A 27509-nucleotide genomic window follows, 5' to 3' on the forward strand; every position below is an offset into this window, starting at 1 on the left:
CCACATCCTGCAGGTTTTCTAAACAATGTTTCTTTGCTTTTCAATAACAGTCTTGTAAAAGCAACATTGTATTCAAAGCCATCCAGTTCTGTGTACGCAGTAAAAGTGATGAAGTTCTTTATTTATTCATTTATCTACTTCAGGTTTATTATCAGCCCTAATTTAAAACATCAGATTACCTGAACAGGATGAGAACCAGAGTAATATGCTCAGGTACAGCATCAGTTTGTCATCATCAAGCTCAAAACCTTAGAGCTCCTTATATTCATATGGAATTTGCACATTGTATTTTCACCTGTATGTCCAATATAAACAGAATGTTTATAACAAAAAATAAATACATAAATTGATTTGCTTGTGACCTGGTGGGAGGTTAATAAAATATTAACTGGTCTGTTGTGCCAAGAATGATTTTCTTCATTAAACAACATTAAGAAAGATTTTTAGGCTACCTAATGTCAACAGTGCAAAAAGTAAAATTCAGTCAGAACATACTGCACATAAGACTGCAGTTTGCAGCGCTAACCCCAGAGTTTGAGTGTTTATACATGACACAACATTATAGCGAGACTAGCTTACCAATCAGCAGAGCAATGCTCAGAAGAATAGCCAACAAAGCTTGAGCACTGAGCTCAGCGGGCAGGAACATGGCCACTGGTGAGCAGGTCAGAGGTGAGCCCACAGTCTCACAGGAACACACTCTGATGGTCAGGGTAGCTGTGCTGCTCTGAGCGGGGTAACCGCTGTCCTCAACTACAACAGGAAGGATGTAGACATCCTGCAGCCGCCGCTGGAAAGCTGAATGTCGAGTCACAATCCCAGCAGTGTTGTCTGTAAGATCAACAGGGATGCTGCGTTATTATTACATTACATACAACAACTATGTACAACATCATGCATAGTAACATAATAATTACTGCTAATTAATAATTGGACTGGTCAGGTAATAATTGGTATGTAAGCCAGGTATAAACACTCTCAGGCTTGTTTTCATTGAAATGAAACAACTAAGTTGGCAGTTTGGCTTAAATTAGTCCTAAAAGCAAAGCATAAGAGGGACCAGAGGGACAACTGCGACCTCTGGTATCATTTAGCATTTATACAGACAGTAGATAAAATGTTATACTGTTATACTGCATGCTGGTCAACATGCAGAATTTACAATAAGTAACAGTACGCAGCAGTAACAGCAGATGGAGATTTGTGATTTCAAGGCAACATTAAATAATCACAGGACAGCATTACAACTGATATTATTCATACATTTTAATGTAAATACATATTAGCCGTCAATTGTAATCCTTCTGGTGATTACAGACTCTGGAATGTAGTTCATATGTTTTTTTGCTCATTACCAACTTCTTGCCTTTTATACAAGTTGGTAATATAATTTGAAGTAACGCAACTTCTGCATGTGTGTCCACTTCACACTTTGAAGAGGCACACGGTGGACAGGCATGTTTTCCTGTGAGACGGGGCTACTGTCCTTAACATCAGTTTCAATGTGGTCTCATGCACCATTATTCACGGGGCCCATGATTTGACACACTGTATTTCTGTAACACAAGTTTTATTTTTAGACATTAAAGAAGCTTCTTCAGTTCTAAGAGTCAAATGGTGGAGAGTCCCAGATTTAAAACGCAGTGGGAGTTTCCCCCCAAAGAGGGACAAAGGACCCCCTGATGATCACATGAGCTAAGGTGTGAAAATGGGTGTGGGTCCCAATCAGGCAGGATTTCAGGTGAGCTCATTGTGAAACCTGGCCCCACCCTGTTTGGTCTCTCCGATGTAGAGGTCTGGGCATTCCTCGCTGCACTGTACAGCAAACACCACATTGTTAAGTTTGTGTTTTGGAGTTTTGTCTTTCGGGTGAACCAGTTTCTGTCTGAGTGTGTTGCTGGGTCTGAAGTACACCGGGATGTCGTGCTTGGAGAAAACTCTCCTGAGTTTCTCTGATACACCGGCTACATAGGGGATGACAATGTTGTTGCGTCTGTCTTTCTTATTCTCCCTCGCTGGTGTCTGGTCTTCTTTTCTGTGCCTCTTTGCTGACTTTATAAACTCTCAATTAGGATAACTACATGTTTTGAGTGCTTCCTTTACATGTGTGTGTTCCTTCTTTCTCCCTTCAGGCTTAGAGGGAACATGTTCAGGGAACTGAAGAAGCTTCTTGGATGAGAGGTGAAACGTCTTCAAGCAACTCAAATAAGTCCAGACGCTTTTCTTTCCAAGCTCCTTAGACTACGATGACCTGGATGACTGAGAACCTTCACAGACATATTTAGACATTAAAGTGTTATTTAGGTTGACACGCGTTTTGTTCCAAACCACACTGGCATCTCACTAAGGGGGAAGTGCCCTCTGGCATGAACAATCACAGAAGCTCAACTACCAGCATGCCTGTCCAAGACAGACCAATCACTTCACAGACACAGGGTCCCTCCTTTTCCAGGAGTGGGAGTGGTGTTTGCGAGTGGTGGTGGCCCCAAAAATCGATTCTTTCCTTTCCCATCGCTGTAGGAAAATCCCAGTGGCAAATTCGGCAAAGCCACTGCTTGCTAGGGGGAAATGGTCAAGGACCTGGAGGCGGAGTTTACTCCTCTCTTCAATCTGCCCCTTGACTTTAAATATCTGGTTGAAGAGAGGAGAAAACCTCTTGAACTGTAAAAAAAGAATTAAGATGAGGAAGAGGATGTTAATATGGATATCCTTGGAGATGAAAACAAGGATGACAAAGTTAATGCCGTTTTGCCTTCTACCCAGGCATCGCAGCCTGGCAGCTCCACCGGCGGGGAAACTCAACCCTATCCATCACCCCGTGAGGTCGATTTACATGAGATACGTAATCGTGCAGCCGCCACGCTGTCCATTAGACGGCCTGCAGCGCAGAATGACAGGGGGGAGGAGAGGGATCTGTCTGACAGGAAAATATTGCCTGCTTGTCAGACACTCTCCAGGCCTCCACCAAGCGGCTGATTCCTGCTGTCGTGGCATGTATGCAGGAAATGAGGGGTTACTGGGATAAAACCTTTCACCACAGAGTTTCCATCAAGTCTTACTCTGGTCTGGAGATCGCTGACGGTAAAATTTTGGGGCTCGCTGAACTCCCGGCGGTGGAGCAGCTCGTGCATTTCATCCCCACCAAACCGCCCACACTCACCTGGGTGGGTCTAACCCTCCCAGGTGGGACGGAGCCTTTCACAGCCTCCATGTATCAAAATGTTTATAAATCAGCAGCTCAGTCAATAAAAATTCTGACACGGTCACACTGGACATGAGCCACCTGCTTGATAAGGTACCCTGAGTCCTACTGTTTGCAAGGAGAAGTGTATCATCGCTGATATATCTGACTGAAGACTCTCTGCACCATAAACATGTCACAGGTACAAAGAGCACTACAAATGGGAAAAACTCTGTTTATGGTTGATCTCAGAGATGCATGTGCATCTCCCACACAACACAAAAGCTGTAGTTACTCTTTAGTAGCCGCTACTCTTTGACTTACTTCCATAATCTCTAACAGTGAAGTTTCTGTTTCGGAGCTCCTTGGAGGACTTGAAGAAGAACCTCTGGCCTACAGGGGGCTGGTCCTCGTCCACAGCGCCAACTGTCTGGATCACCTGGTCAGCAAAACAGGAAGATTATGTGCTAAACACACTCAAGAAAAACACAGAACAACATGTGAACTGAAAATATCTGGATTCACCACACGGGTTTAGTCTGTGCTGATGCAGTGCACACCTACTCTGGATGACAACCTCACACTACCCCCACGAAACAGAAATATTCTCAGTTGAGTAAAAACAATTGTTGTCATCACGTAGTTACAGGACAAGGTTGCTGAGTGCTGAAGCCGGTGCTCAGTTCCAAACCTCCTCTTACACCAACATCAGCACAAACACTGCATGGGATTTCCATGGCTGAGCTATGGAAATCCTTGATCATTGCCCAGTTAATGTATTTAACAAATACCTGTGATGAAGATCTTTGTATGTGGTGTAGCTCAGCATACCTGTCCAGCTCTGGAGTTCTCACAGACGAATGTATCTGAAGGAGCAGTGAGCTGAGGAGGGAACTCATTCACATCCAGGACGTTGACCTTCACTAACACTTCTGCAGACAGCGAAGGATTATCTGTGAGGATCAGCATGAAGCCGTGTATAATTAGTGTGACAGCCAAATATATTCATCACAGCCAGTGTGACCCGAACATCCTGTGGGCTTCAAACTACCATTAGCTTGGCTCTGATTTTTGAGTAGGTCACCTGCAAAGAATACATTAGGTAACAATTGTGGGCGTGTCCTGCAAAAGTTTCTTTACTTCCAGCTCCACAGTTTTTACTCAACTCTAATCAAGTAACTCTGCATGAATCACAATGTTGCATATATGTGCAACAGCACAGGGAACCGCAGAGAAAAGGCAAACATCGAAAAGCTATTTACTGATTTGATAAAGATTATCGAGTAGCAGCCCACTTTAATGATATGAAACATGATGCAGCATCATCACAGTTTTGTGCCATTGAACATGTTCCAGTGCCTCCAACAGTGGAAACCATGACTTATCATTGAAGAGAGGCATTCTGGGTATTCACCTTACAGACGCTGTCATCTAAAGGACTGAATCATGAACTTGTTCTCAGTGTTATGTTCTAGTTTCTACATGATCTTATTTTTTTCAATACATGACAGTGATTTTTATAAGCTGTGATGACTGCGGTTTTTAATAAGTAGTAATTTATGGATGTTTTCGATGGTCCGGTTCTATACAAAAATACACAAAAAGAGAAAATGAGGAACCCTTTTCCCACATCACTGTATGTAAAGTGTGAATCGTGAGGGGATAGTGTTCTGTTTTGTTCACACTGCATTTGTTTCTTGTCACTTAATACAGTGAAGACAAATATATAACATGCAAAACACTTATTGGCTAGAAGAAACAATTATTGGTACATTTCTGTTGCAGGGCTAACTCAGTGAGAAATACCAAGAATCTAGAATAACCAATGAACCCATCTCCACTAACTGCATGTCTTTGGAGTGCAGAGTCAAAGTGAACCCATGCAGCCACACGGAGAACATGCAGATGATACATTAAACGTCCTGATGGTGGATTTAAACCTGGGACCTTATAGCTGTGAGGCAGCAGTGCTAAGAACAAGCTTTGAAAAAAGAAAAAAGGAAGGATTCATGTTTTTTACGTTTGTGAGATCTGAAAAGTAAATTAAATTTGTATATTATACTAAATCCCTCATTCTAAATCGACTCCTGGGTCCTCGCAAAGCAGGATTTTCTATATAAGAAAATGCAGTCTTGGTGAATAGTGTGCCCCTGATAAGAACACTTTTCTTATACAAGTTTTCTCCCATTGATAACTTATCACTCAACATTTATGTTGGAATTTCTAACTAACATTTGTTTAGTTGATGAGATGGTTATGAGATGACTGTTGACCTGTTTGCACAGTTAGTGTCTGTACAGTTTCTGACACACAAGTATACTGTTGGTGGTTGTGTGTAGTTATTGGTGTGGAATACTTACTAAGTTTAGTTGCCACCACAGTGATATTGTGCTGAACAGCTGTCTCTCTGTCCAAGTATTCATTAGTGGATATGATTCCTTCCACCGTCTCAATGTCAAAAAAGCTGTCAGAGCCAGTCTGCCACTCCAGAGAATACCTGCACACATCAGACAGTCCATGGACTTTAACTTCATTTTGCATTTTTAAAGAAATTTAATTTGGTCAACCAGACATAAAAACTAATTGCATGTATAAACTCATCAGTCAAATAAAAAAGAACTTTTAAAAATATTACTGACTGGTTTTAAAAGCTTTTTCTGCCTGAAAGTTATACGTCTGCAGTGATCTGTCAGTTCGCGGTAATTAATTAATAGTTTCACTTCTGAGTTCTTAACGTGCTTTTTATATGGAATCATATTTGATTATTTAACAAATTAACTCTCTTAATTGGTTAAACTGTTACTTGGTGAACAAGAATCCAATTCAAACTATGATGTAGAACAACATCGTTACAATTTCCAGCCTTCCAGGAAATGAATAATACTGTTAACAATACTTAAAAAAATAAACAGTCTGTTGACATAATTCCACAGATCTGTGAAGCGCTTTCCACCTGACAGCACTGCTACTAGCATCCAGGTCATAAGCGGTCACTGAGCCAATGATGGTTCCTGGGGGAGTGTCCTCGTATACGTCCAAAGAATAGTAAGGCGTGGTGAAGACAGGAGGCTCGTCCACATCCAGTACGTTAATTTCGACTGTCACAGAGTCCTTGAAGGGCCCCAGATGGAGGAAACGGGGATCTAGCTCTGCATTAAATGCTTCCACCTTGAAAGTATAGGACGCTTGGGTTTCATAGTCAAGAGTCTGGAAAACATGGGAAGAAATCCACTGAGATGAAGCAAAAAATTCAGAGCAATCCTTATATTACCTCATGTCTGCAGAGAGAGGACGCCCACAGGCCGTCTACAGTGATTTTAACTAAAATACTTTCTGAAGTATAATTTTAGGACCATCTGGGAACTTTTTAAAAAGATAACTACGGAAATTTTTGTTTTTGCGGTCCAAACAAAAATATCAATCCAGCGTAAAGAAGACAATTACAAAGCAATGGTTCTGTCCTGACATTTGTATGGAATCATTCTGGAGACGATGTCTTATCCGTGTTATTGGTTTTGAACATACCACAGCAAAATTAAATAAAGCTCGACCCACGACTGTTGACGCTTGGAAAATCTTCTCATCCAGAGTTATCTCCTGGAAGAGGCAATAATTGGTTTTAACTTTGTGTTTTGCGTCTTTTCTTTGCTGTCCCTATGCCTTGTTTGCTAATGTTTGCTTTGCTACTGCAGTTTACAGTTGTACTGTATATGTCTGTACCCCCCCCCCCACCCCGTTTTTAATTCATTAAATTTTTGTTCCCAAAAAAATATATCAATCCAGTGTGAAAGTTAAATAAAAATGACATTTTATTCATGTATGTGACTGTGATTGTTTAAAAAGTATTCTGCATGCTTTATTTCACAGTAATTGTGTTGTAAAATGAAACTATATGCCATTAAGAAAATGTTTTTACTTCCCTTTTGCAATGTGAAGTTTTTTATTACGTGTGCTCAAATATGGGAGCACTGAACTTCATTTTGATGGCATCAAAGATGAGTGAAAATCTCTGGCATTTATCTTTAAAATTTAAATTTAACAGTCCAATCAAATTCCTGTATTTTAAACCACAGTATATGTAGAATTAGTCAGTCGGCTGACATGTTTATCATCTCATTGTACAGGACAGAAAAATGCCCCCCCCCCCACTAAAGCATATAGTTAGGGCTGGACCAGGTGACCCTGAATCCTCCCTTAGTTATGCTGCAATAGACGTAGGCTGCCGGGGGATTCCCATGATGCACTGGGTGTTTCTTCTTCACTCACTATGTGTTAACAGACCTCTCTGCATTGAATCATATCTGTTATTAACCTCTGTCTCTCTTCCACAGCATGTCTTTATCCTGTCTTCCTTCTCTCACCCCAACCAATCACAGCAGATGGCCCCGCCCCTCCCTGAGCCTGGTTCTGCTGGAGGTTTCTTCCTGTTAAAAGGGAGTTTTTCCTTCCCACTGTCGCCAAAGTGCTTGTTCATAGGGGGTCATATGATTGTTGGGTTTTTCTCTGTATGTATTATTGTAGGGTCGACCTTACAGTATAAAGCTCCTTGAGGCGACTGATGTTGCGATTTGATGCTGTATAAATGTCTTTTTCTCTTTAAGACTCTCCTGTAGTTTAATTTAACTGGTACATGTTATTTTAGAATTTAGAACCACTAATTAGCCAAAACCCACTAACTGCATATCTTTGGATTGTGGAAGGAAGCCAAAGTACTGGGAGAGATCCTAAACAACCGCAGGCATCACATTCAGGCTCCACACAGAAAGACCTTGGCCAGGTAGTAGAGCAGATCAGCTACTGATTGGAAGGTTGGAGGTTCGATCCTTGGCTTCCCCAGTCTGCATGCCAAATATCCTTACTAACCCCAAGTTGCTCTCCGATGCATCCATCAGAGTGTGAATGTTGGTTAGTTTACACTTGAGTTTAGAAGTGGGTGTAAATGAGGCTATACAGCGCTTTGAGTACTCCGGGAGAATAGAAAAGTGCTATATAAAAATCAATTCATTTACCAAACGTGGTTCATAGTTCTAAATGCTTTAAATTGTCAGTGAGAATAGAGAAACGCTTTTGGCTGACACGAGTATTTGACCAGTCCACACACACCGTTGGCTGCTGCGGCTGCCTGCGTTTACCTGGGAGTACAAAAGGCTGAGGATTCTTCACTCATGTTCGACTCTCTTGAACAGACGTAGGCTGTCCCTCCTGCCTCTGCCTTTGTGCCGCTGCCTTTTGAGCCTCTGTTTTTTGAGTTGCGGCCTTTGAGATGACTCGTGTTCTATTAGTGTTCTTGTGTTATTTGAAAATTTGAGAGTTGTTTTTTGTTTGAAGTACCTCAGTGCCTAGTGAGTCGTTTCACTATGTGTTTTCAGTTGTGGTAATAAACCTTGTGTTTTTTTAATCTGCCCCCCCGTCTCTGGGCTCATTTATGTTACCTCCCCTTGAGAAAGAGCCGAACACAAATGCTCTGACATTTCCTGTGAGAGATGAAGAAATGGAGGCGTAGACGAAGTCAAAGAAACCAAATTAGAAATGATGCATCTGAGAGGTAGTTGTTTTTTATGAACACCTGCCTTGACTGGTTGTGGAATAAATACAATGAACACAATGTGAAGAGTTTACAGATAGCTTTTAGGACTTAGGATTATTTAAAAGGGAATCAAAATGGTTCCATCCATAAATGCATGAACAATTTTTTTCAATATCACTCTTAGACACCATGTTTTTCATTTTAGCAATATTATGCAGATTAAAAATGCAGTCTTAGACACAAAACAACTTCAAGGTTTCTAATGGTACTATAGATCCAGGTAATGACAACTATGATAAATTGACTGGTTCTTATATACACTAGCACTTCTCTGCTCTACTTAACCACATAGAGGGCTTTACACACAAGTGTATGTAACCCAGTAGCTTTTGTTGTTATTCTTTCTTGCTTTCTCTTTATTTGTATAAATGTATTTCCACTTTCTTATTTTGAAAAGACAAATTTATTTTGAAAGAAGTGTGATCCTCTGTCAAACTTTATTTTTCTTTTTACGGATCACATTGGGTAATGGCCATTTCATTTGTTGGAAGCGGTTTTAGTCCCGCCTTCCAAGCACCGGACCACCATTACACACGAGCTTGGTTTTTCGCACGTGGAAGGTAGACGAGACAGGCTTCGGATGGTCTGTGCGGAATTTTCTGTCATTTTGGCTAGGTGTTCTGTTCATGTGATAAAGCAACTAAGATTTTGGATTCTCTCCGGATAGAGGTAGCGAGCCTGTGCCCAGACTAAACTAATCTCTCCCTCAAGAGAGGCATGTCCTTGTCTTGTCTCGTGTGCATTACTTTCCCTGGAATAGACTCACACGGTTGTTCTCTAAAACCTAAAAGAGAACTATGGATTTGATCAACTGGTCTCTGAATGCTATTGACACCCTTTTCTCAACGAGAAGTCTGGGCTCGGGAGAGCCTGAGTGCCCTGGAGGGACTTTCCCTGCCAGATACACGATGGACGGGTGGCAGAACTGGAGGATCATGTGCCTGGCGGGACTGTCGATCGAGGACGCTGAAGATATCTACCTATTCGGAACCGTGATAACAGGGTTTTTGCTGATCGGAGTTGGCTTAGCCCTGGTTTATCGGAGAAATAAGAGAGCGGAACCGGCTGTTCAAACTCCCCCAAGGCTGCCCGCTGGAATCGAAGCGATGGGACGAGGCGCGACCTCTCACAACGAACGTAATATGGTCAACACCTTGGAGATGCTTACATCGACTGTGAAGGCTCAAAGCAACAACATTGAGCGTATGGGGGTATACATCAGAGAGAGGCCTGCTCAAAATGAGACCCTTGAGCGACAGTTGGAAGACATCGCGGAACGGATCACTGCAGCTGTGAGGTCTCAGAATCAAAAGAATGACAACACCATGGAACAGAAGTTTGATACCATCATAGGGAGGCTCGCGGCTCTCCAACGGGAGATCGAGAGGCCAGTGTCGGAGTGTTAGGGCAGCCTGAAAAATTCTCCTGGGCTGCTCGCATGGAAATTTACAAAATCAACAACGAGATTGCGGACCCCCATAATGGCGCCAGCTGCAGGCCCAAGGCTGGAGCCGAACAATCACTCCCTGATAACGACTGTGTTACGGCTATTTTTCCCGTCCCATGCAAGGACACCTGGATTGGCTGGAGGACTGTTTACTTAGCCTGATAGGCCGAAGGACACTGACTCAGCTAAACTTTGGACACGCAAACACATACACTTACACTGATTAGCACTCACTCATCCCCCCTCCCTTCCAACGCCTTCGATGCTTCTTGCCCCCTGGGAACACGAGGCAGGTCCCGGCCCGTGCTGTCGAATAGATGACGGCGCCGTCGTAGGATGGCTGCTGTGTTTGCCTGGGGTTACTCCTCATCCCCTACCCATCCCTGTGGCTTGTCACGTCTTCCATAATGTTGTGCTGTGGACATTTATGTGCTTTTGTGCAGAGGAGTTTTTTTGTTTCCTGTTCTCGTGCTGTCCTACCATGGAAGCACAGCATGAGTGGAGGTCTCTTTTTTTCCTCTTGTACCTTCCCGTTGTTGTGTACATTTCAGTGTTTTTCTGTAATGCTACCGATCTCCGACTTGTAACCCCGTGTGATGTCTATGTTATGTGTGTAAGATCGGGGGGGTTTTTCCATCTCGCTGCAGGGCAACCTGCTAGTGACAAATAAAAGCTGTTTCATTAAAAGTGGTAACACACAAACCACAAAACCAAGGAAAAAAGAACTAGACTAGTAAGAAACCCTGACTAGACTAATAAGGAATCCAGACCTGACAAATGACCAAAAATTGAAATATTGAGCTCAGTAGGTTATTTTTGTTATGCCAGCTTATCATTACTATTACTGCTGTTATTGTGGAATTTGTGTCTGATTTACTGGGGCGACCGTGGCTCAAGAGTTGGGAGTTCGCCTTGTAATCGGAAGGTTGCCGGTTCGAGCCCCGGCTGGACAGTCTCGGTCGTTGTGTCCTTGGGCAAGACACTTCACCCGTTGCCTACTGGTGGTGGTCAGAGGGCCCGGTGGCGCCAGTGTCCGGCAGCCTCGCCTCTGTCAGTGCGCCCCAGGGTGGCTGTGGCTACAATGTAGCTGCCATCACCAGTGTGTGAATGTGTGGATGACTGGATGTGTAAAGCGCTTTGGGGTCCTTAGGGACTAGTAAAGCGCTATACAAATACAGGCCATTTACCATTTAATTTTCATTTCTGTACAAAATAATAACCATTGTTGCTCATTTCCTGTTTCCAGCCATTTCACTCCACGGTCACCTCATTTCCTATTGTAATCCTGCTAAACCTAGTCTGTAGTTTTGGCTGTTCTAAACTATTTAAAGTGAGTCAGGGGTCACATATAATTGCTTTCTATCTAATGTTTTCAATCCATTTCATGTACACATCCATGTCTTTATCTCTCACAGGAAAGTCAGAGGGTTTGTCCTGCACTCATCACTGTGATGATAGTCCTGGTCAAATACTCGTGTCAGCCAAATGTGTCTTTTATTCAACAAAATGACAAAATTGTCACCAGAGCACAAAGTATGAAGGAATGAATACAGTACAAAGTACAATAGTCCCTTACATGGTATTACCCCAGTGACAGCAATTACAATGGACCAGACGGTCAGTTAGTGTAAAGCATGGCGGCCATTGTTAAAGCAAAGGCTCTTTTTTTTCTCAGTGTCTTTTCTTTAATTAATTTTTCAAAATTCTGTCGGTTACGACTGTGCAGAAATTGATCGACTGCTGCAACAACACCTACTAGCTCTGTAGCCGCCATTTTTACTTCTGTAAACAGAGCGTGTTGTGTGTGACGTCTTCTTTTGCGCACGTGTGACGCTTTGAGGGCCGTGAACCGTTCACACTGGAGCGCGTTTGCTGTCACATTTTATTCGTAGTGTGAAAAACAGACAAAAAAAATTTGGATTTGATCAAAAAATCAGAATTGAGCATTAAGACCTGCAGTGTGAACGTGGTCAAATTCATATGATTTAAAGAACTTTGCATCAGCATAAAACAATCTTTCCATCATCAGCTTGAAGACATAAAATAAAGTGCTGTGTGAATGGATCAATGCTTTGCAGCAGGAAGCACTTAGAAAGCAACTAACGTGCACTAAAGGGTGAATTGACCTTTTTCAGAACAATTATCCCTTCTTGAGTTTGACCATTACAGATGATGTCAAACACGTTGCCCTCATCTCCTGGAACAATGGCATACTCCACCCGTGCGTTGCTGCCTACATCCAAATCCTGGGCTTGAATTCGTCCCACAGCTGCACCCAATGATGCTGACTCTGGTACATGAAGATTAAAAATACCTTAAAGAGTAAGAAAGATCAGTAAAAAGAGACAACCAATTAAACACTATTATTAGTCCAACGTAACTGAATGAATGAATGAGTAGATTTTTTTAAACAATGAGCAAATTAGACATTGCTAAGAGTTTGTTACTCTTAGTGAAGCGTGGAGGGTTGTCATTGACATCAGTCAGGGTGATATTGATGATGGTGGTGGAGGCCAGTCCCCCCAGTTGACCACCCATATCCTTGGCCTGGAGAAGAACCTGGTATTCCTCTTTCACCTCACGGTCCATGTTGGCCAGAGCTGTCCGAATTATACCTGAAAGGATTTGGTTTAACATTTTAGACCTCACTATAACAAAGAAGAAAGACAAAGATGAATCTGGCTTTAGTCTACACACGCTGTATGCCTATGCCTAATTTTGCCTCAGTGCATCTAAGTGCTTCCCACATTTGAATATTTTTTGTATATTTGTCACAAAAAATGTAAATATTAGACAGAGATGATGCAAGTTAACACAAAATGCAGTTTCTAAATGAAGGTGTTTATTATTAAGGGGGGAAAAAGCCAAAATGGCCCTGTGTGAAAAAGTGATCCCCCTCCCCCCCAAATCTGCTACAGGCATCCCCAGACGAGTTACAAACAACAGTGACGTCTCTAACTGGTGAAAAGTTTGAATGGTTGACTGCAGCCAAATCCACCATTACAAGACCAAAACCAGTTGTTCCTGCACTGAATGATGACCTTGAAAACCGCTCACAGAGAGTTAATCTCTGTATACTAAACATTCCTGAAGGGAGCAAACATGGCAGGGACCCTCTAAAGTTTATGTTGGAGGTATCAATGCAGACAATGGGCCCCAGTCTTCCCTACGTCATCTGAACTGGAAAGAGTCCAACAAACCCCGACCGACCTCCAGATCCAGTGAAAGGTCATAACCCCCACACTATCCTGGTCAGCTTCTCCGTATTCCCACAGAAAGAAGCTGCGCTGCGCTGGGCCACAAACTACAAGCTTAAACATCAAGGTACCACTAAAAGGGTCTATCAAGACATCAGTGCACTGTTCAAAGCAAGCCCTGTATCAGAGAAATGTTAGACTCCACCCAGCATGGCTGCGTGTGATGTGACCTGATAGGCTCAGATGTTTCATGACCAGAGGATCAGTAAATAGACTACATGTATGGCACTCTGATTTAAACAGCCTGAAGATGATTAATCATCTAAGCTTGAGTATGTGCTCATTTTCATCCTTTCATAGTCATCAGTGAAACTCAAGATCCGGACACTCATTAACGTTATTGTTGGGTTATTTAGCATCATCCCACATGCAGGTGCGGACCTAATATAATAAGGTTGTATACTTTATTATATTTGACTTTTGATCTAAAATAAGGCAAAACATAATATTATATATAATTATATATAGAAATACTCTGTTTACTTGGAAGGTTTTCTTAAATTAATAGGAGGCAAGAAGAGTGCTGGCTATGAGTGATTTTGTGAGCTATCTAATTTAAAGTTAACAGTTCATGTATATTAATGTCTGTTTCTTTACAGTAGATGTTTGCTGTGGTGGATGAAGCAGCTACAAAGTTTACTTTTCTTCTAAAGCATATAGTTAGGGCTGGACCAGGTGACCCTGAATCCTCCCTTAGTTATGCTGCAATAGACGTAGGCTGCCGGGGATTCCCATGATGCATTGAGTTTTTCCTTTCCAGTCACCTTTCTCACTCACTATGTGTTAACAGACCTCTCTGCATTGAATCATATCTGTTATTAACCTCTGTCTCTCTTCCACAGCATGTCTTTATCCTGTCTTCCTTCTCTCACCCCAACCAATCACAGCAGATGGCCCCGCCCCTCCCTGAGCCTGGTTCTGCTGGAGGTTTCTTCCTGTTAAAAGGGAGTTTTTCCTTCCCACTGTCGCCAAAGTGCTTGCTCATAGGGGGTCATATGATTGTTGGGTTTTTCTCTGTATCTATGAAGCGCCTTGAGGCGACTTTTGTTGTGATTTGGCGATATATAAATAAAATTGAATTGAAATTGAATTGAATGAGTTTAACGTGCAGTTTGATGAAGGACGCCCGGCAGCTTTTTCCCAATAAAGGTCTTTACAGGAACAAAAGCTGCTGTTTTTTCACTATATGTGTGCGCTTATGTTTCTATTGCAGGTCTATGTTTACATTGACCTGCAATAGAAACAGTCACAATGTAAAGCTCATGTTTCCATGGTAACTTGTCTTTGTGGTGCTTGTTTTATCATTCAGGGGTAGGACTGGGGAGTAACTCGTGAGGTATCATGAAGTGAACTGAATTCATGCGACGTCTGAGTTCTGTTAGTACAACTGTATCAATTATTCTTGCTTTGTAACAGAAACGTTCCAGCTGCTGTCCTGTCACCTGTTTTGGGGTCCACAGAGAAGTAGGGCTGGCCGTGAAGGATGCTGTAGACAACGCGAGCACTGTTGCCATACGTGGGGTCATCTGCATCTGTGGCAGTCACCTGTGTCACGTAGGTTCCTAAACAAACACAAACATGTTTGCACAGATTATGTTAATACAGATTACGTTTCTCTCTAGAAACTGAAAAGCAGCGACGTCTGCGTGCTACACACCTGCTGACCGTGCTCTGTGACTTTACTTGGCCTGTCACTTTGTGGCTGAGCTGTTGTCACTCCTACTCTCTTCCACATCGTTATAATACCACTAATCACTAACTGTAGAATATTAATTGGTGAGAAAATTTCACAGCTTAACTTGTTGCACAGATGGCATCCTATCATGGTACCTCACTGGAATTCACTGAGCTCCAGAGAATGACCCAATATTTCACAAATGTTTGCAGCCTGTTTGATTTTATGCGTCTGTGGCCGTGGAAGTGAACCACTACTGAGGTTCACCATATGTAAGAGGACAATACTGACATTTTTTTTAATTCTTCTATAAAGGAAACAGAATGTGGGAAAAATGGGCACAACTTGCCCATCACTGAGTTCACTGATGTAGTTCAATAATGCAGTAATTCCTTGGTGGCCCCAGGGGTGGGTGACATTTGCCACGAGTTCCTGAATATTGTAGGGCTGTTCTGGTTCACACACTTCTGCAACATCACATGGAGATCTAAACACTCCTTAGCCTCCCTGGGAAGGTCTGCCCTTTGTCACTGATTCGGTTCATAGTCTTTACAGACAGGATCCAACCAAGTGGTGGAAGGCTTCCAACTTGGTAGCCTCAGAATCTTATATCTGCTTTTTGCAGATGATGCGCCCTGTAGGCTTCATCATGCTGTGGCCTCCAGCTTGCAGTGAAGTGACGTGATTGAAAATTAGCATCTCCACGTCTGAGGCCATGGTCCTCAGCTGGAAAAGGGTGAAGTGTCCTCCCAGGGTCAGGGTAGAGTTGCTGCCCCAGTTGTTGGAGGAATTTTACAGGGAGATTGTAAGATGGGGTCGTGGGTACAGTGAGGAGGACAGTATACCATTGTAGTCCTTTGAGATGGGCTCAAAGTAGAGCCACTACTCCTCCACATCAAAAGGAGCTAGAGTTGGTTTGAGCATCTGACTAGGATGCCTTCTGGGTGACCTCTGGCTAAGGTGTTCTTGGCATGTCTCCACGAGGCCCCAGGATAGACACAATGGAGAGATCATATCACTCTGCTGGCCTGGGAACACCCCAGTGTTCTCCCAGATATACTGAATGTGATGGCTGGGGAGCGGAGGGTTTTCTGGGTTAAGCTGCCCATGACCTGGTTCGGATAAGCAGAAGAAAATAGATGGATGGATGTATGCCAAGACTTTGGAGAACAAAAAAAGAAAGATCAGATAATTTGATCTTGTAAACACACCCTAAGAAAGCAGTCTTACATATTTGTTTAATATGTGCGTTGAAGGACATGTCCTGGTCAAACATGACTCCAAGGTTCCTCACAGCGTTACTGGAGGCCAAGGTAATGCCATCCAGAGTAAGAATCTGGTTAGATACCATATTTCTAGGCTTTTCAGGGCCGAGTACAATAACCTCAGTTTGATCTGAATTAAGAAGCAGAAAGTTAGCGGCCATCCAGGTCTTTATGTCTTTAAGACATTCCTGCAGTTTAACTCATTGGTGTGTGTTATCTGGCTTCATGGACAGATAGAGCTGGGTGTCATCTGCATAGCAGTGTAAATGTATGCTATGTCTTCTAATGATGCTGCCTAAGGGAAGCATGTATAATGTAAACAGAATTGGTCCTAGCACTGAACCCTGTGGAACTCCATAATTAACCTCAGTGTGTGAAGAGGACTCTCCATTTACATGCACAAACTGGAGTCTATTAGATAGATATGATACAAACCACTGCAGCACAGTACCTGTAATACCTACAGCATGTTCTAATCACTCTAATAGGATATTATGGTCGACAGTATCGAACGCTGCACTGAGGTCTAGCAGGACAAGCACAGAGATGAGTCCACTGTCAGAGGCCATAAGAAGATCATTTGTAACCTTCACTAAAGCTGTTTCTGTGCTGTGCTGAGCTCTGAAACCTAAAATCTGATAAATAGGTTGATCATAGCCTGAAGAAGTAATTAATTTTAGGACGTCTTATAAGAATGGGTTCTAAAAGACACAATGATGGTTTGGGGGAAGTAATTACTGAAGTTAATTTAGAAAGATGGAGAAAAAGAGTCTAAATGAATATCAATGGTGCTGAAAGTAGCTAAACATAAATCTAAGTCTGTGAGATGGTTATGAATGGTTCAAATTTTATTTGTGAAGACTGTTACTAGATAAGGTTAAATGAATGCTTGGTTCAACAGAGGTCTGACTTTTTGCGAGCCCTGTTACAGTGCTGGAGAGGAACCTGGGGTTGTTCTTATTTTCTTCGATTAGTGATGGATACTAAAACGTTCTAGCTTTGCAGAAGTTTTTTTCTGTAGAGCAGCAAACTGTTTTTTTCAGGCTAAATGATGATCTTCTAAATAAGATCCCAGTTTCTCTCCAGTTTACAAGTTTTCTGTGTTAAGGTGCATGTTTGACGGTTATACCAGGGAATCGGGCTTTCTTTTTCAGAGGAGCTACAGTAGTGGTACGCAGGGAAGATGTAGAATTATTAAGCTCTGTGGGAGTAGGTAACCGCTCTGCATTGTTTTGGCACATGGCATTGAAGAAGAAAACAGTAGAGAGACAGTGGCGCTGTCACTTGGTGTTTGCTCTCTGCAGCAGAGTATTGCTTCCTGTTCCACAGTGTGTAGCTTATCTGTGGAGCCAGTTGATTTAAAAACTTCACCCGCTAATTACATTCACAGTATTCACTATCCCCTACCTTATCGGACCAGGGGTGACAGATTCAGCTGCACCTGAGCCAGCCAGCAATCTAAGGAGATCTCCTTAGATTGCTGGCTGGCTCAGTTGTGTCTAAAACACAATGTAGATAACTGGAAAAGTTTCTGGGAAAAACCCAGTCTTGTTACGAGAGACTGTCCTGTCTAAAAAAATTGGTTTCATTTTTAATATATTTTTGTGCACTGTGTATATTTTTATACCTAAAATATATTTTCCTTGATAAGGAGTGTAGACTTTCATTTAGCTTTATGAGTTCTGCTATCTAAATTCTTCATCCACCTACTGCATCTGAGCCTGTAGCTGTCTTACCTGTTGGGGACATCTCTGGGATGCTGGCGCTGTAGGGTCCATCTGGGAACTGAGGTTCATTGTCATTAATATCCTGCACCTTGATGATAAACTCAGACTCTGGCTCAAGAGGGATGCCTGTATGAACGTCAACAGCCTGGGCCTTCAGCGTATAGTACGATTTTTTCTCCCTGCAAAACATCAAGTATTAAATTTACACACACTGAATTCACTGGCACATACTCAACTGATATGATTATGTGTTCAGGCTATGAGTCTCATGGTGTCTCAGCATTGATTCCATGTCAGGCTGCACTCATGCTGCCAAACAGACTGTTAAAGAAAATGGAAATATTAGATGTGCTGTAGATCAAGTAGTGACTCAATTTTGGGACAGGAAAGTGTTTTGTCCATAGAAATGCTCGTCTGTTGATGCAAATGCATGAATAAAGGTAGACTTTTATTGGCATAGTCACAGTTTTATACTTACGGGGGTTGTTCATGTGCAAAGCTTAGTTTATCATTTTAGTTAGTTTATCATCATATCAAAGAGGAACTTTCTTTTATGATATGATTTTCTGAATTTTAATGTGACATTAAGATATCCAACAATATCTTATTTATTTAATTGTGGAGGGGTGTGGTTTATGGCTCAGCTGCAGGGGAGGGGTGGAGCAGTGGGTTCAGGGTGTGGTGTCGGGGGAGGCGGACCTGCCCGTGCCTTTCCTATTTCAGTCAGATGCGGGGACCTGACGAGAGAGCTGCGTGTGGTGCAGAGCCGATGAAGACAGCTGGAAAGCTGCCCCACTGTTAATAAAAGATCACTGCACTAGCAACGCAGCTACAAAAGTAAACATGTGATTAAAAACCTGCAATTGCAAAAAAGCAAAAACAACAACAAAACAACTGCCACTGTTGAATGTGTCCTGTTTAGGTGGAATGGGTTCTCTCTTTTACACACACACGCACACACACACACACACACACACACACGCTCGCACACGCACGCACACACACACACACACACACACACACACACACACGCACACACACACACACGACACACACACACACACACACACACACACACACACACACAGCACACACACACAGCACAGCACACACACACACACACACACACACGCACACACACACACACACACACACACACACACACACACACACACACACACACACACGCACACACACACACGACAACACGCACACACACACGCACGCACGCACTCACACACACACACACACACGCACACACACACACCACACACACACACACGCACACACACACACACACACACACACACACACACACACACACTCTTTAGAGCGTGCTGATTTTGTATAGAATCAATATATAAATTTGACAGTTTTACTGTGTATTGTATGCAACGAATGACTGCAACACAATGTGATGGCAGCATGTGAATATTATCAAGCCCTCGAGCCGCAACCGTAGAAACTCTGAAGGCAGATGCTACTCATGATTGGTCTTTTTTTCAACGACTCCCAAAGTCTCCAAACAACAGAGCTGGCCGCCCGCAGTGACAGTTCAGGAGAAAGTTGTAATAACACATCTGCAGTTTTAAAGCTAATGCATATGTTCAGTGATGTTTCCTGAGGGCAGCAGCTGTTTCAGGTCTTGAACATCAAACATTCTTGCTCAGGTGACTCAGCTGAAGTTGATCAAGCCTCAGCCTGTTTTGTGGGGGAAAAAAATCGCCTTGAATCTTTTGTGCGTTTTTAAAAAAAATCTCAGCCAAAGACAGCATCTCTGTGGACACAATCATCTCTCTGACAGAAAAAGGTTGATTCTGATTTGTCCAAGTCTCACTTCCCCGTCCATTGCAACTCCTGAGAAAAACAGTTTGGGAGGATGTGCCTTCTCTAGGTTCCTACTTAGATATTACTGTTTTCAGGTGCTTAGTCAGTTTAGACATTATTATTGGGAGGTACTGACCTGTCAAGCACCACCTGTGCATGTATATCTCCTGTCATTTGGTCAATGGTGAAGACAGACCCCACTCCCTCTCCTGAGAGTGTATATTTCACTGCATTATCTCCCTGGTCCATCTCTGTGTGGAGCTGCAGAGGAAATTATGTGTCAGAAAAGCATCACAAATACTGTATTGTTTTCTTATTTAGGAGATGATATGCACATTAACTGCATCAGTCTTCATTTGTTGTCTATGAGAACGATATGAATACACTGACTAGCTCCTGCATTCGGTACACCTGTTCAGCTGCTCGTTAATGCAAGTATCTAATCAGCATGACATAGTGTGTAATGTGTATCTGTTTGTAAGCATGTAGACTTGGTCAGTATAAGCTGCTGAAGTGGAACAAGAGTGATCTAAGTGACTATGAAGGTGGCATAGTTTGGGAGTGAGGTGGGCTGGGCTTATTTCAGAAGCTGCTATCTGCTGCAGGCCTCGAGGGCCGGAGTTTGAAACTCTGATCTGCTGGGAGTTTCCTGCACACGTTGATGCCAGAGGTCAGTGTAGAATAGTCAGACTGCTCTAACTTGGGTTAATGTTTTTTGTTTGCAAATGAAATCATCATTTAAAACAGTTTTTTTTTTCATTTATTTGGGTTTATTTGGGTCATCTTTGTCAAATATACATTTTTCACTAACATGCCATTTTTAGTCCAAATCCCATGCTAACTAGAAACATTTGGGTTTAACACTGTAACAGATGAATGAGTTCAGTGTTAACAAGCGTTAACTGTGATTAATTAATTTGAAAAATATAACGCATAAAAAAAATAACGCATTTAATAACACTGGCTTGACATATTTGCATTCCAAGCAAAGAGGAACGTTTGTCAATGCACCATTTCCTGGTAGACCGATTACACTGATGTACACATCAGAGCTACAAAGAATAGTGATGGGATTTCCGGTTCTTTCGGCTCCGAACCAGCTCTTCAGGTTGTTTTGTTGCTTTAACTAATTTATTTTTAACAATAATATAAAATTATGCAAAAAAGTAATTACTAATGTAAAAAAAGTCTTTTTATTTATATATGTTTATATATAAATATATACGGTGGCCCCTAGAGTCAAAGCACGTACAAACTCCAAAACACATTTCTAGCATTAACTGAACTTCCAAAACAGAGCTACCTAGATCACTTAAATTACACAATTGAAAGCATATGTGTATTGTTTGTGTATTTATACACAAGCACTCACATATATTCAAATAATTTAAAAAAAATGTTTATTTTACCTGTTACTACCACACACCAAATCCGGTCGTTGGTACTTGCTGGCTTGTGTAGCCACCAGGTAACACTGCGCCTAGCGTCCTGAAGCACTTCTGTTGTGTTTTGTATGTGCTTTGTCTCTAGCGGCCACCGTAAATATACTTTTATTTATTCACTCCACACAAAATGTAATAAATAAATCATATAATACAAAAACCAACTATTCACATTTCAACTTTTAACTATTTAAATTTTCAGCTTTTTCCTTTTAAACAAATTTAAAGTGAAACAACACAAAACACTGCAAACCACAACACAATTAAATATAAATTAAAATATGAAAACAAAAAGAAGATGCACATTCTCTGTCATATGGGCCTGCATGAATAAACTTTGTGAATCCTTTATCATCTGCAACTGATAATAGTTGTGGATGATTACTATACCTTTCTAATGTTGTTGTCCCTGCTCTCTCTCTCTCCCTCCCGCTCTGTTCCTGTGCTACTGAGTGTAACTACGGCCCCTCCCCCCTCTGCCCAGCTTAAGGCACAAGGCTCGCGTGCGGAGTGAAGCGGAAAAAAGTGCGAGAGAGAGGCTGAGAGAGAGAGAGAGAGAGAAAAAGGAAAAAAAACGCATGGCTCCCAATAAGGAGCCGGCTCACGTCACCTCAGACTGATCAGAGGCTAATTTGATTTCTAAAGACTATCCAATGGAACCTTGATAAAAGCGTGGTTATGTGCAAACTGTGCAAAAAGGAGTTTGCATACCACCGAAGCACTTCAACCTTACGGTATCATCTAAATGCAAAACATGTTGCAGTGAGCACAGAAACTGTGGGAGCTGTTAGCGCTAGCAGTCCCAGTAACAAGAAAAGGTGTCAGCAGCCGAAACATGATGAAATACCTGGCATCAGGACCAAAATTAGCAAGTCAACATCGGACAAACTTACAAATTCTCTCGCAAAATGGATTGCTCTGTCTGTAGACCACTATCAGTGGGAGAAGATAGCGGGTTAGAAAATGTGCTACAGTTGGCGTCAGGTGATCCAGCTTTCCAGCTGCCTATTTCAAGTAAAGTTCAACAGCTTTATGACACTGAAAAGCAAACAACATGAGATTACAGACAGCCTTGCTAATATGGAGGAACTACACCAGGAGCAAACAAGACTGGGGCAACACAAAGAGCCACTTGAGCCATGCAGGTAAATAAAACCATTTTTTACTTATTGTTACTGTTTCTTCAAAAAGCTCTACAGTTGACAGTTATTGTGTAGATTAATAATTACTTTGTTGAACTGTCTACTACAGGTTTGTGACTGAGCTTCTTGGAGGTGAGACGTCTGTCTGATGTTCAGTGGTGTTACCTGCTTTCTGCCACCTGCATCACAACATGGAGGTCTCTGATGATGACCCAAACTACATGGTGAAGTTTAAGACTGCCTTCCCAAAGGTGTAGCTACACTCAACCATCAGTGAGCTACACGCCAGATAGCTGCTGTGCTTGACCCACTTTAAGGATTTAAAGTGTCCTGCAAGGAGAGGGCGAGAGGAGGTTTGGAGCAGCCTTGAGGTCCTGCTGCAGGAACAGTGTGAAGATGGCACCACAAAAGAGCCAGCAGAGACAAAGAGCCTCCTCCCCTCTGATGAGGAAGAGTTTGCACAGAGCAGAATCCACCATCAGCCAGACAGACTGCCCGCTGCAGTGGTGGTCCAGTCGAGCAGGGACCCACCCACAGCTGTCTGTGATTGGTCCTGCCACTTCTGTCCCATGTGACAGACTGTTCTCACCTGCAGGTCACATAGTAACAAAAAGCTGCTCTGAACACGTGAACAGGCTAGTTTGTAACTGGCTGAAAGAGACGGACAGTAAATAAGCATGGAGGTACTGTGAGTAAATGGACTGGTTCTTATGTAGTGGTTTTCTACTCTGAGCATCAAAGCGCTTTATACAACTAATTCATTCACCCAATCACACAAGCACTTTTTCTAAGCTGTTAGTGCCTATCTAACATTAACATACAATGGATGAGCAACAGGGGGTTAGTATCTTTCCCAAGGATATTTGGCATGAAGACTAGGAGGAAGCCAGGAATCGAACCACCAACCTTCCAATCATTAGATGCTCTACCGCCGGAGCCACATGTTTTATGTTCACAGTTTTAGCCTAATGTACAAAATAATGTTGGCTCAGGTTACTCAGTTTAAAGGTGAAGCTGCTCAAATAACCTTTTATGTTTATTTTTTTAAGAAGATTAAACTTCACTCATGTTGAAATTATTATTATTATTTAAAAACAAAGCCATTTTGAAAATATACTTAAAGTACTTAAAACAGCGCTTCATTTTTAAGCCTGGATTTTTTTTTCCAGAAATGTAAAGAGCTTGAGTTTCCAATATTCATGTCCATGTTTATTATTTGATTCTGTCGCCCACTAAAACCCTTTTAAATTAAAAAAAAAACATTTGCACTTTGAGGAATATTTTCTTGTGCGATTAAATGTGATTAACCGAGATGATTAATTACAAAGCCTCTAATTAATTAGATTATTTGTTTTAATTGAGTCCCACGCCTAATAATAATACAATGTATTAATGTATTAATGTATTAATCAAACAACATAATTTCTCATTCAACAGAATAATCTCTTGTTTGTAGAATATATACTACAATAACTATACTAACTAACACTATTTCCAAATAAATCATCCATATTAAATATAAAGTCAACAAATATTTTCAAAACAAGCTCTACTGTGCTCTACTGTGTAGGGCATTACACTTATCTAAAAGGGGTTCAATATATGAAATATGAAAGTCAACAACTAACTGACCAGTGGGCTCCACTGCAATGAGGATCTATTTAGACCTTTTGTAGTTTAATTAATAACCAGTCGGCTAAGATGTTGGCGTAATAAACTGTAATAAGTTGCAACCATTGCAACAAGTCAGTTTGTGGAATGAAGTCCCTCCTAGATATTCAGCGATCAGCTGCAGGTGATTTTTAGCAGTAGAAATGTGACGATGTTACAGAGCGGGGGTAGACCAGTACTGAGGCACACGTTTAAGTTCCAAACACTGATCACTGTGTCAGACAAAAACAGTTCATGCATGAAACTCAGAGCGACACGAGCTAATAAACCAACCACTTACAACCACATGTCCAAAAAAGTTGTAAAATGTAAATCAGCCGAATGCAATGATAAAAACATGATATGTTTATCTGTGAATTGTTTCTTCTCTCAACAGGAAAACATATACAATATTTATAATGAGACAATTATAAGAAATCATAAGTAATGATGGACAGAAGTGAACCAATCTGAAATAATTCTGCCTAAAAGTTATTTTTGAATCATTTAAAATAGACATCAAAGACGTTAAAAATCTCATCATCTACCGTACAAAATGACCTAAAGAGTCCAAGAATCTTGACGAGGCTAAAAACCAATACTGAAAGCCGTCAGGCCATCAGCACGATTCCAGCATCAGTTATGAACACAGTTTGCTGTTTAAAGCTCTGCTGTGGTATCAAGAAGTCAGAGATCAACATTATCCAGAAATACCATCGTCTGCTCTGGTACAAAGCTTATGTGGAAAATAGTTCAGTGATCAGACAAATTCAAATTCTCTTTGGAAAACTACAAAGGAGAGGGACTATTCGGCTTAATACCCAGTGGTGGTGTTGATGGGGGGGGCGGGGGGAGCTGGTGCGCATCAACGCCTATGTAACTGACAACTATAAGTGCTGACAGGTATATACAAGAGCAAAGAACACTACTTTTTCAGGGAAGGCCTCACATTTTCTCCTCTTACAGGAGCCTGGATTTTTAGAGGAGAGCTCCAAATCAGTGCTCACCAATTTCGAACATTTGATGCACTGAAATGAAGAATATGACCAAAAATCCGTAGAACAACTAGAATCCAGTTGTTTTTTGTTTTTTAGGCAAGGCCTTGTGTATTTCAGCAAGGACAATTAAATTAATATTAACTCAGGTTTGTATAACCCCTGTCAAGAACCTCAAAGATGCTTCACAAAAAAGTATAAATAAATGAAAGTATATAAATAAACACAAAAGTAAACAACTCCAAAGGAAAGCAGAGTAATACAAACTGACGACCAGAGTCCACTGACATCTGCTGCTAAACAACACACTTAGTGCACACCCTCCCCAATGGGAGTAACACGACAATCAGTAGTTTTCTTACACACACACACACAGTGTGAACACTGCCCAACAGCCCTATTTGCTCCCCTCTTCTTCTTCTTTAAAACCTGCAAAGCTGATTATGAGGGGAGACACCTGCTGTCACTGGGAGGAGCACAAATCCTCCAGAAGAAGGAATGCGCGCACACACACACACACACACAGACACACACACAGCACTACAGCTTTAACTACATATCAGCCAATAGCTGGTTAGCCAGAACTGTAATCTAAACAATCTGTATTCAAATCCTATGTGCGAAGTGGCTGGATTTATCTTGATGAATAAATGCATAAAAGTATGTGTGTGTATATATATATATATACACACACACACACATATATATATGGTAAATGGCCTGTATTTGTATAGCACTTTACTTAGTCCCTATAGACCCCAAAGCGCTTTACACATCCAGTCATCCACCCATTCACACACTGGTGATGAAGCTACATTTAGCCACAGCCACCCTGGGGCGCACTGACAGAGGCGAGGCTGCCGGACACTGGCGCCACCGGGCCCTCTGACCACCACCAGTAGGCAACGGGTGAAGCGTCTTGCCCAAGGACACAACGACCGAGACTGTCCGAGCCGGGGCTCGAACCGGCAACCTTCCGATTACAAGGCGAACTCCCAACTCTTGAGCCACGATATCAGCTGGTGTGAAAAATTGCTGCCACACCGCCCCCTCGGCCTGTGCTTCGAGGTTTCTGGTAGTTAGAATGACTCGGGGGTGTTGATTCATTTAAACTAACATAATCATCCTGCTGCAACCAGGTTTCTGTAAGGCAGAGTAAATCAATTTGTTGATCAATTATTAAGTCATGTACTAACAGAGACTTGGAGGAGAGAGACCTAATATTTAATAATCCACATTTCACTGTTTTACTCTTTGGTTCAGATGTGGATACTGTATTGTTCTTTCTTTGTGATTGTTTATGTTTAAGTTGTTTGTTGCTGGTTTTTAGTTTGTTTTTTGTCTGTTTGGAAGCTGACACAGTCTCTATGGAGATGGGTTTTTGGGGGGGTAGCAGGAGGAGAGAAGCTGCAGAGAGGCGTGTAAGACTGCAACTCTGCTTCCTGGTCCCAACTCTGGATAGTCATATTTTGGGGGGTTTAATAAATTTGTCCATATTTCTAGAAATGAGAGCTGCTCCATCCAAAGTGGGATGGATGCCGTCTCTCCTAACAAGACCAGGTTTCCTCCAGAAGGTTTCACATGTCTGAGAACAGAATCACCAATTACCAGAGTTTGACCCCCGGCGGGTGTGTCACCGAGTGGGGAAAAACAGACACATGGTTGGTGGTGTACCTGGGGCTTCTGTTTAAGACTATGCTTCCTCCTCACCATCACCCAGCCGCCCTCTTTCCCCAGCTGCTCGGGACAGTCTGCCGGGGAACAGCTAGCGGGGCCTACGCTGTCTTCGGCTGCACCGTTACCAAACAAGGCTTAGAAATGGGCAAATTTCATTTAGACAAGAAATGGTGCAACCTTTTGATACTATTATGTTGTAATGAAGCAATGTGTTAAAATCAGCTTGTTCTATTGGTAACCAGAGTGATGCACTCAGCCACAGAGGACCATCTCCATTAAAGGAAAGAAAAAGACAGAGAGATGGAGATCATCTGTCATAATGTTCTGTGTAAGTAAAGTTGGGCTGCCCAGCTGTGTAGTAGTAGTTATAAAGTAGCAGGAGTATAACAAATCTCCAAATATGGTTTAATTATCTTCTTGGTTTTTCACACGTTTACCCCTGATGTGGACTTCAAGTCAACAAGGAAGGGTGTTCATCATCTGTACTGGCTTCTATTGTGCATCACCAGGTTGTCTTCATTATGTTTAAATACTTACATGTATTCAGTTTCTTCCATGTGATTTGCTGATTAGATAGAATTTGAACAGGTGCAACAGCAAAGAGTTTTTTGGTATTTGTTTTTTTTTTTTAGTAGTA

The 27509-nt window shown here is 42.0% G+C and overlaps 1 protein-coding gene across 1 annotated transcript in view; it reads right to left on the minus strand.

The window, feature by feature from the left end:
- Positions 1-494: 494 nt before the first annotated feature.
- LOC102307644 (cadherin-12) overlaps positions 495-27509 on the minus strand; it is a 35045-nt gene continuing 8030 nt past the window's right edge. The window contains exons 4-13 of the mRNA XM_042215886.1: positions 20103-20227; positions 18149-18318; positions 14915-15034; positions 12663-12830; positions 12342-12529; positions 6135-6388; positions 5542-5678; positions 4013-4134; positions 3506-3620; positions 495-831 (exon numbers count right to left, since the gene is read on the minus strand). Coding sequence (XP_042071820.1) covers positions 560-831; positions 3506-3620; positions 4013-4134; positions 5542-5678; positions 6135-6388; positions 12342-12529; positions 12663-12830; positions 14915-15034; positions 18149-18318; positions 20103-20227 — 1671 coding nt within the window. The 3' untranslated portion in view covers positions 495-559. The remainder of the gene's footprint in view (positions 832-3505; positions 3621-4012; positions 4135-5541; positions 5679-6134; positions 6389-12341; positions 12530-12662; positions 12831-14914; positions 15035-18148; positions 18319-20102; positions 20228-27509) is intronic.

Source organism: Haplochromis burtoni, unplaced genomic scaffold, assembly GCF_018398535.1.
Source record: "Haplochromis burtoni strain Fernald_Lab_line unplaced genomic scaffold, NCSU_Asbu1 Contig_858, whole genome shotgun sequence".
NCBI classification, from domain to species: domain Eukaryota; kingdom Metazoa; phylum Chordata; class Actinopteri; order Cichliformes; family Cichlidae; genus Haplochromis; species Haplochromis burtoni.